Below are 9,577 nucleotides of genomic sequence, written 5' to 3' on the forward strand. Positions count from 1 at the left end.
GGACAGAGGCAATTGAGACAGGTGGTGGACCAGGGGGAGGAGCACAAGGAGGGTAGAGGCCACCACCGACTCTCAGCATCTGACTTCCGGGCCAGTTAGCCCCACCGTGAAAGCACACTGTGGAACAGAAAGCACTGCGCTCCCAGAGCTGGGGACGCTTGAGCCCTTCAGGAGGGTCAATGTTTCGTGAATTAACAAAACAAAACAAAACCACCACATTCTCCGGGGATTCAAGAGTTGGAATGACGGCTTGGATTATATCGTCATGGTCCCTGACTTACATTCGTGAGACAGTGTGTGTTCTATTTCTTGTGAAGGCTGAAGTCTGGAGTTCTGCATATAGCAGGGGAGATGGTGACCAGCATCCTTTCCTGGCGAGGAGCTCACCTGGTGGGGTGGGTGAAGCTGTGACTCAGCCAAAGCAAAGTTCTACAACTCTGGGCAGCCCCGCAGCCCTGACCTCTCCATCAACAGCCAGATCCTCCTCAGTGAGCCGCCACCCCCATGTTAACTTGTCTGGTTTGCTTTGGGTGGTTTTCCTACTCACAACCCAGACCCAGACTAGAAGAAGCAAGAGTATTCCTCGGAGGCTCCTCCAAAAATGCGGGAACGGCTCCATCGGATTGCACATGCCAAGAGGATGGTGTTTCTAGGCAATTGGCTCTTGTGTCTCCTTCCTGCCCCCTTAACCAAGGGAGCCACCCACTCAGGGCCCTAAATGCCAGGGACGGCAGTTCCCTCACTTCCCTCTTTGGAGAAGACAGAGAAGTGGGAGCCCACTGGGCAGCTGGACCTGACATCATCTCAACTCACCCTCTGGGCTTCAGATCTTGCTCTTTTGTTCTTTCCATCCAGGGACACACAATACAGAAACTCCCTTAGTGCTTCCTCCACCTTGCCTAAGGTGGCTAAGGCTTGTGCTTTTCTGAAGTGTGCCTGGAAGAAAACATTAGCATTCAATCCTGTTCTTATTCACCTACCGACTTATTGACCCTAGCCAAACACTTAATGAGCAGTCATTACTGTGTGAAGGGTTTTAGAAGGACTGCCTTCTCTATAGTCCTATCATGTAGGCAAAAGTTCTGAAGCCCATTTTACAGATGAAACCGAGACCCAGAAAAGTGACTTGCCCAAAGGTAGTACAGCTAGTAAATTGTGGACTCACGGTTTAAGTCTGGGACTGGCTGATACCAAAGTCCAGTTTCTTAACAACTGAGCCAAACGACCTCCCGCTGCCCCACTGTTGTAGTGAGGGCACTGCCAAACATAGCAAGAACCCTCATTTAAGCACGTACTATCCAGCTTCCAGAACCCACCCAGAAAGGCCTTTCTATTAACTAGTCTGTCAAGCAAAGACCTAGTCCGCATTACTGGCTGAATGATCGCCTATACTTGCTGATCATTTTTCAGAAGAGGCCCAAGGAAAGGACATGACCTCCCCAAGACCTCAAGGTATAATTAGTGGCAAAGCTGGAAGTAGAACTGGGGTGCAGGACCCCCAGAATGTTCTTCCCTGCAAAGCTGATTTTCCTTCAGAGGGCCAACCAGAGACTGAGCAAATGCTTTCCCTCCTGTGGGCTCAGCTCACTTCTGTTCCCTTCCCACACCTTTAAAAAGTATAAAGAAGATTTGGGGGCACCTGGGTGGTTCAGTTGGTTAAGCATCTGACTCTTGGATTCGGCTCAGGTCCTGATCTCCTGGCTTGTGAGATCTAACCCTGCATCAGGCTCCCCACTTGGTGGGAGTCTGCTAGAACATTCTCTCCCTCTGCCCCTTACCCCCACCTTGCATGTGCGCACTCTCTCTCTCTCTCTCTCTAATAAATAGACAAATCTTTAAAAAAAAAGTATAAAGAAGTTTTAGGGCTCTCAGAGGTCTCTGCCCAACTGTCCCAGCAGAGAAAGTCTTGAGGTAGCAGAAGAGCATCCTGGGGAAGAGGGAGGAGCAAAAAAAGAAGTGGAAAGATGGCAACATTCTCTCCGTGCCTTGGGACAGGTGGCCGTTGCAACTTGGCTGGGAGGGTGTTGCTCTTGAGTCATCTAGGGTGCCCTTCGGGGGTCTACTCCCCACTCTCTTGCCTCTATGGCTGACCCTGAGTCTAACTTAAAGAAGAAAACGATCCAGGTTGCACCTGCTGGGCGCTCCCAGCTTCCCCTCCTAACATGCTTCTACAGACCCTGGGGTGGTGTCCTCTGGCTCTGGCCTGGCTACAGGCTCCATAGGCAGGGATCTGCCTTCTTGAGCTGTGGCCTCTGCTCCAAACCTCTTGAGGTCCTCTCCTACGCCCCCCATCCTCTTCCTGGAGCCTGATCTTGGCTGATACCTGGGTATGATGATACGATGATGGCTTCCTTCGTTGCTCCTCCCAGCACCATTTACCAGGGGTCCCCTGGAGAAAGGCTTGTATGACATTTCAGGACAGCTAGAGGGGATAAGTGTTGGGAGACCGGAGAGGCCTCTAGGACCCCTCCAATCATACCAAATAGCAGCCCACATATTCCACTTGCTCGGGACAGCCAGCCCACCCACTGAGAGCTGTGCCACCTGCAGGATAAGTTGGAATACCACGGCACCTGGCTGGACTGCCTGGACTAGGGCTGCAGGAGGTGTACCTCGCCCCTAGGGGCATTGTACACAGAAATGATGAGAGGTACGCGAATTGGGGTATGGGCTGGTTTTGAATCATATAGATCAGTTCAAATCTTCTCTCAACCCTCAAGACAATACCATTTGTTCTCTGCACTGCCTCTCCGCTTACCCCAGCACTTTGGGGAAATGAAACTCCTGTTTACAACTTCCACCAACTCTGATTTCACTGGGGAAGTCACTTTTCCCATTTCATCTTAAATGGTCCGCTACTCCTTAGCCCTGCTTCGCACTGTACCATGAAGGCTCCCACCCTTAGGCCCTAGGTTTAGGGTGGGAGCAGAAGAAGCTGCAAGGGAAGTCTTACCCCCAGGCAGCTTCCTGACCTGCACAGCTATAAAGCAGATATGTTCTCACTGAAGCTCCTTTGGGTCAGACACTGGTGATTTTTAGTAAACCATAAATCTGTCCCTTGGGAAGGAGCACATACTACTCTGCCATAACCCATGAAAACCTTCTCATCAAAGTACATAAGAGCTTCCCTCTGACACTAATGGCCCAGCACGCAGGTCCACAAATGCTTTATCTAAGGTTCCCAGTTCCAGAAACAGTCTGATAGTCCAAAGTTTCACAAGCTCGGCGTCAAAAGTTATTAGGTGGCAAATATATATGATATAGAATATGTCATAGTCTCCATCTCATTTATTTTTTTTTAAAGATTTTATTTATTTATTTGACAGAGAGAGATTACAAGTAGGCAGAGAGGCAGGCAGAGAGAGAGGAGGAAGCAGGCTCCCTGCTGAGCAGAGAGCCCGATGCGGGACTCGATCCCAGGACCCTGAGATCATGACCTGAGCCGAAGACAGCGGCTTAACCCACTGAGCCACCCAGGCGCCCCGTCTCCATCTCATTTAGTGTGAATTTTCATGTAAGGTACGGCAGAAATATTAGTGTGTATGATTGTGGGATGTTGTCCAGAGCTCCCGGAGGGTGCCACCTAGTATGTGGTCTTTCTGAAATGAGAAATATTCTGGACCCTGAACACTTCTGGCCCCATGGGATTCAGATAAGGATCACAGATCAGAACCTGGGTAAGGTGGGTTTCCAAGGTGGCATCCTGGGGGCTGTGTAGAGAGAACATTGCACCAAGACCCAGCAAACGGCAGAGCTCCCAGAATGGCCTCTCGATCACGCTCACCTGTGACCCTCACACCACATTCCCCAGGAGGCAACTGGGGAGAGAGCAATAGCAGTGCTTTGCAACCCAGGACCCTTGGGGTCCAGAAACTGAAGTGACTTCCCCATGGCAATTTAACTTGCAAGTAGTAGAGCCCAGGCTCAAACCTAATCTCCTAAACAAAATATGGATACGTGGCTAAGGGCCAGTCCTGAGGCTAGAGATACAGAAAGTGACACTTTGCTTCCTAGCATCCTGAGAGGTGTCTAGCCTTTCTCCAACCACCCTTCGTGTGACCTAGATGTTTGGGGATACCAGCAGGCTGATTATATGAAAGACTCAAAATAACACAACCAGCCAGCAATACTCCTCTCACATTCCTCTTTCTACTGTCCCTGAAAATGACAGACCACATAATGCTATGTGCCAGGCATTGTTCTAGGCATCCTACATATATTAGCTCATGTAATCCTCACGAAGGACCCTGTTAAGTAGGTGCTTTACCCCCCCACACCCATTTTATAGATGAGAAGATGAGGCACAAAGAGGTTAAGTAATTTGCCCAGGGCCACGCAGCTGGTGGAAGGAGCAGAGCTGGGGCATAAACGCAGGCGGTTTGACTGCCAAGTTCATGTGCGAAGAGTCACAAAGCCTAAGCTGCTCAGCAGGTCATCAGGTAAAGAAGTAAAGTGGGGAAGAATCCAGTTCCCTTGCAGACCTCTGAGTCACCCTTCGCCAAGGGATCCCCAGCTCCTTAGCAGAGCCTTTTCCCTGCTCTGTTTGAGCTCTAGTGCCCCAAACCCTCAAGAAAGCAGCTGTTCCTGACAATTCCCGTCTATAGCACAGCCCATTCCCAGCCTTCCCATTCCACTCACCTTGAAACCCAGTGGGCGGAGCTTACATGCTATTTCTGCATCATGCAGCGCGTCCTCATGAGACTCCAAGGTGAAATAAATTTGAGACCGGTTGCTATAAAGCAAGTGGTCATTTGGAGCTGCCAGAATGAGGAGAGAAAAAAAAAAAAAGCTCTCATTAGTGGTCCCGGGGCAAAAACTAAGTCCTCTACTGAGAAAGGGTCTTGAGCAAATGGCAAGTTATCTAGGATTTTTCTACTGGGGATCCGAAGGGTTAGGCTCCATTTCCAGCCCTGATGTTGCCCTGCCACACTACCCCCTGCTCCCCAGCCACTCTGGGTCTGAGCTTTCCCAACTATACAGAAATAATTTTTTAAGTATGTTTACTTCCATTTATTTATTTATTTATTTATTTTGACAGAGAGAGGAGGAGCAGTGGGAAAGGGAGAGAGAGAATCCCAAGCAGGCTCCACACCCAGGTCTCCATCTTATAACCCTGATATCATGACCTGAGCTGAAATCAGGAGTCAGATGTTTAACCAACTGAGCCATCCAGGCACTCCATAAAGAAGTGATTTTTGCTTCTTTCTCAAGTGGTTCTTTAGTGGGCCTGTGGGGTCAGCAATGCATTAGCCGCTCTGACATGGGGCAACTCTAGCCCCCTCCATCGCGACTATGCATGGCTACCCACGGGCAGCCTGGCTTCTGAGGGAGGTATCACCCATGAGGAAATAAGCCAGGGAGGAGAGAAAGGGAGGTGGCCAGATGTGACCCCCAGGCTGCCCACCAGGAAGACAAGTCCAGGTTAATCTACTCATGACATTAGCAACACCTGTCTACCAAGCCCAGTGCCTATGAAGTTCTCTGAATGCACTTGCAAGGCTTTGTCCTCTCATTAGATGACCAAATGTGAGTGAACCTGAACAAGGCTGCTGGGAATGAAGTGAGCTTGGCTCTCACTAACACTTTGAATCGCTAGATGCCAGGGCTGGACAGGCCTTTAGAGATCGCCTGATTCAACCAACCCATTCTTCAGATGAGGAAAATCAAGCCCAGGGAGCAGAAGGCATCTGCTCTGAATCATACAGCTTGCTGGTCAGACCTTGGAAGCGTTTAAGTTGGGGAGGGGGACATGTTCCTTTTTCTGAAGGGTGTGCACTACACAGAATAATAAGGGGACACTGGCCATCTTTCAGCGCAGAGATACTCACCTGCTGGGGAGGCCCCTTACCTCTTAAAAAGGTAAGGCTGTCACGATTGTTTTCACCCTGATGGCTCAGATTAACAGAGGTGAAGGAAGAAACTCCCAGTGGAAGAGCGGTGGCAGCAACCAAGGGGGAGGAAGACAGCGGGAAGGAGCTTTCCTGGCCCTTGAGGTATGGCTAAAAAGAATGGAACCTCCCTTGGAGATCTGGGTTTAAGTGACCTCCATTGTTTCCAGGTTGCCCCGCTCCTGCCCAGGGACTGGGCTCCAACACAGTTCTCGAGATTTTTCCCCAGGGCCGTGCAGAGGACTTCCTTGGGTCCCCATTACCCGCTGTCCAGACGTTAGCAGAGCTTAGAGTGTATGCCATCCCTTTTGATCGGCGGCACTCGCCATCCCCGTGCCGGCTCCCACCGCGCCTTGCCTGCGCAAAGGATGTGCGTGGGGTGGGGGGGGTATTACCTCGCCTGGCAACCTTGCACCGCCAGCCCACTCCTCCCCCTCCCCTACTACCTGTTGCAAATTCGGGTAGCGAGTCAACACGTGGAGCCTCAAGCCCTCCCCCGCCTCCACCCGTCGGAGTTGGGCTCAGGGCACCCTGGGATCTCCAGAGCCCGGTCTGCCCGGCCCGGCCGCCTCCTCCCCGGCTCGCTTCGCCGGACGCCGCGCCCCGCCCCGGCCAAGCTCCGGGCGACCGGCCAGAGCTGGGCACTACCCGCCCGCGGCTCGGCAGCCACTTCCTGGGTCGGGACGCGGAGGGTCGGCGGGAGCGGCTCCTCGAGGAAGCTCGGGCGCCCCGGTGCGGCCAGAACCTGGGGCTGCCCACTTTGCCCTTGAAGCCGCCGAGCCCACCCGTCCATCCTCCCGCAGCGCGCGGCAGCAGGGGACCGAGACGCGCCCACCTCCGTGGCCAGCCCGCGGTCCCCTGGGATTCCCGAGCACTTGCGCCGCCCGGTCGCCCGCCGGGTTGGCGGTGTAGGGGTGCGAGGAGAGGGCGCAGGCTGCGGGCGGGCGGAATGGGGGGGCATCTATTTCAGCCAGGGATCGTGTGATAGGAAGCAGTGACAATGAGTCACAGGGCAGCGGGGCGCGAACGCTCCCCTCCCCCCGCACACGCTCGCGGGATGGTTTCCGAGGCGAGCGTGGCCCACTTCGGTTACCTCAGCCGTTACACAATCCCGCCCGCGCGGAGGAGGGGCCGCCCGGCCCGGGCCGCTCGCGGCCCTTATGCAACCAGTGCTCTCCTGACCTAATTCCACGCCGGACCCACCCCACCGGGAGCCGCGGCCCCGGAAGGGCCGATTCCCGCCCTCGCGGCGGCCCCGGGCCCGGGCGCAAGCCGCAGACGCCCGCGCCGACGGAACGTCGCGGGCCGGCCCCGGCGCCAGTGTGGGCAGGGTGAGTTCCTCCGCCCGCGGGGAAGGTGCGGGCAGGTGCAAGAGGAGCCCCGGCGCGCGGAGGGAGAGAGCGGAGGGACAGACTCTAGCACCGGGCGACCCGACGCAAGGAACGGGGCGGAGTGGGGGGAGGAGGGGGGAACACAAAGATGCGAAAGGCCCGCGAAAGAGACAGAGAAACGGTGACCCAGACAAAAGCTGACGGAGAGACTCGGGAATCCAAGCCACGGGGAGACACAGAAAAAGACAAAGAGCGACAGGGACAGACAGCGACACAGAAAGGGCGAGAAATGGGTAGCGACCCAGACCAAGTCAGAGTCCGAACTCCAGACACCCCTCCCCCACTCCAGTCACGGCCCGTTTCTCCCCCACCACCCACCTAAGGTCCCCCGCGCCCCCTGGGCCCTGGTCCGCCCCCCCAACACCCCGCCGCGGTCCTTCCCCCCCCGCCCCCCCCCCCCCGGCCCGGCCCCGCGACGCCGCGGGCTCACCTAAGCGCACCGCCTCGTTGTACTTGAGCAACGCCGCCTCCACCTGGTGCTCGCGGTACAGCCGGTTGCCCTCGTGCCGGAGTTGCGACGCCCGTGCGGGGCCGGGAAACAGCTTGCCCAGGAGGCCGCTGAGCACCACGTTGACCCGTAGCGGCGGCGGCGGCGGCGGCGGCGGCGGCGGCGGCGGCGGCGGCGGCGGCGGCGGCGGCGGTGGCGGCGGCGGCGGCGGCACGGCGTCAGCCGCCGCCGGCGGCTCAACTCGCCGGACCGCGCGCGCCCTCCCGGCGGCCACCATCAGTGCCGAGAGCTTGACCCCGCACAGGGCGCAGCGCCGGTCGGCTGCCCGCCCGCGCTCCAGGCACAACTTACAGAAGGTGTGGCCGCACGACAAGGACACGGGGTCTGACAAAAACCCATGGCACTTCCTGCACTTGAAGCCGTCCCATACCTCGGTGGCGGCAGCGGCCGCTGGCGTCCCTGCCTCTCCCACCGCCGCCTCACAGCTCGCCGCTCCGCTCCCGTCCGGGGGCGCCGGCGGCAGCACCTCGCCCTGCGGGACGTTCTGGGCCAGGCAGCGCACCAGTTGTTCCAGCTGCTCGGCCACCAGCTGCTGCCGCTCGGAGAGCTGTCGGTACACCTCGAAGGCTTCCCGGAGGCGGCCCCCGGACGCCAGGGCGTCAGCCTGCTCGAGCAGGACTTTGTACTCGGGGGTCGAGGGACTCGGAGGCGGCTCCTCCGGCTCCGGCTCCCGAGTGGCCAAAGGTGCGGAGCCTTCCGTAGCCGCCCCCGGCTGGGGGCCCATGCCTGCGCGGGTCGCGGATGCCGCCGGCTCCGCCAGTTCTAAGTTGTTGCCGCCGAGCTCGGCGGTCACGCTCAGCATCTGTCCGGTCTGAAGTGAATCCATAGAGAGAGAGACAGGCGCGCAGGAAGAGGCGTCTAGGGGCCGGAGACCCAGAGCAGAGAGCAGGGACTGAAGAGAATTCGGACAGCCACCGCCGCGCTACCGCGCGCCGCTCGCTGCCGCGCCTCCGCGAGCAACACGCCGGCCGCCTCGCGCCGACTGATAACTGTCCTGTCTCGGCGAAGTGTTATATAAAACAGTACCACGTGACGCGCCGCCACGCCGCTCATTGGCCGGCTGCGGGGAAATTGTTACAAAACCAGACAGTTTTGTAACAGTGTTGCGATTTCTTCTTTTGGCTTCGCTTTTCTTGGCGTCTTTTTGAGGCTGTTTATGTTTATTCTCCTCTTTATTCCCACACCCCACGATGTGGTTGCTTTTTTTGAGGAGAGGGAAGGGGAGAAAAACAACAACAACAACAACCCGAAGTCTTCTCTCGGGTTTCTCCGTCAGCGGACCCTACTCGATCCCACCTTTCGATCCCACCTTCAAAGCCGCGGGCAAACAGGTCTCCTCAGCCAGCCGTTCGCCAGCGGTCCCCCCGCCCCAAACCCATCCCTCGAGACGCAAAGACCCCGAGCGGCGCGGCCCGCCAGATCTCTGAGACGCGGAAGGCTCGCCCGCCTAGGGGCTACGGTTGACGGTTGACGTCTGCGGAGGGAAGCGTGCTGGGACGGTCCCCGGGAAGCCCACACGCCCCTCTCTCTCCAGTTCCGGCCGCGGCTCGTGAGCCTTGGGAGCTGCGTCCCGGCTGCTCACATTCGGGGTCCCTAGCCGCCTTCCCCGGGGAGTTCCCCCCCAAAGTTAGTGAGTGTGGTCATCCGAAGGCGCTTCTGTGCTGGGAGCCAACCGAAGCGGCGGGCCCGGGAGAGTTCGGTTGGACCGCGAGGGACCCGTCAGGAAGATGCGCTTGCCGGACGGGCCCCAGGGGTGGCGCCTCGCGTGTCCCGCGACTCGCGTCTTTCCC

The 9,577-nt window shown here is 57.1% G+C and overlaps 1 protein-coding gene across 2 annotated transcripts in view; it reads right to left on the bottom strand.

Annotated features, from left to right (window-relative positions):
• LONRF3 (LON peptidase N-terminal domain and ring finger 3) overlaps positions 1 to 8,613 on the bottom strand; it is a 35,048-nt gene extending 26,435 nt beyond the window's left edge. Inside the window, exons 1-4 of one of the 2 annotated variants that reach the window (XM_044235302.1) lie at positions 7,968 to 8,613; positions 7,710 to 7,883; positions 4,639 to 4,757; positions 814 to 936 (exon numbers count right to left, since the gene is read on the bottom strand). In XM_044235302.1, the coding sequence (XP_044091237.1) occupies positions 814 to 936; positions 4,639 to 4,757; positions 7,710 to 7,883; positions 7,968 to 8,613 (1,062 nt within the window). The remainder of the gene's footprint in view (positions 1 to 813; positions 937 to 4,638; positions 4,758 to 7,709; positions 7,884 to 7,967) is intronic. The other variant, XM_044235303.1, reaches the window with a different exon arrangement.
• Positions 8,614 to 9,577: the final 964 nt, after the last annotated feature.

Source organism: Neovison vison, chromosome X (assembly GCF_020171115.1).
Source record: "Neovison vison isolate M4711 chromosome X, ASM_NN_V1, whole genome shotgun sequence".
Classification (NCBI taxonomy): Eukaryota; Metazoa; Chordata; class Mammalia; order Carnivora; family Mustelidae; genus Neogale; species Neogale vison.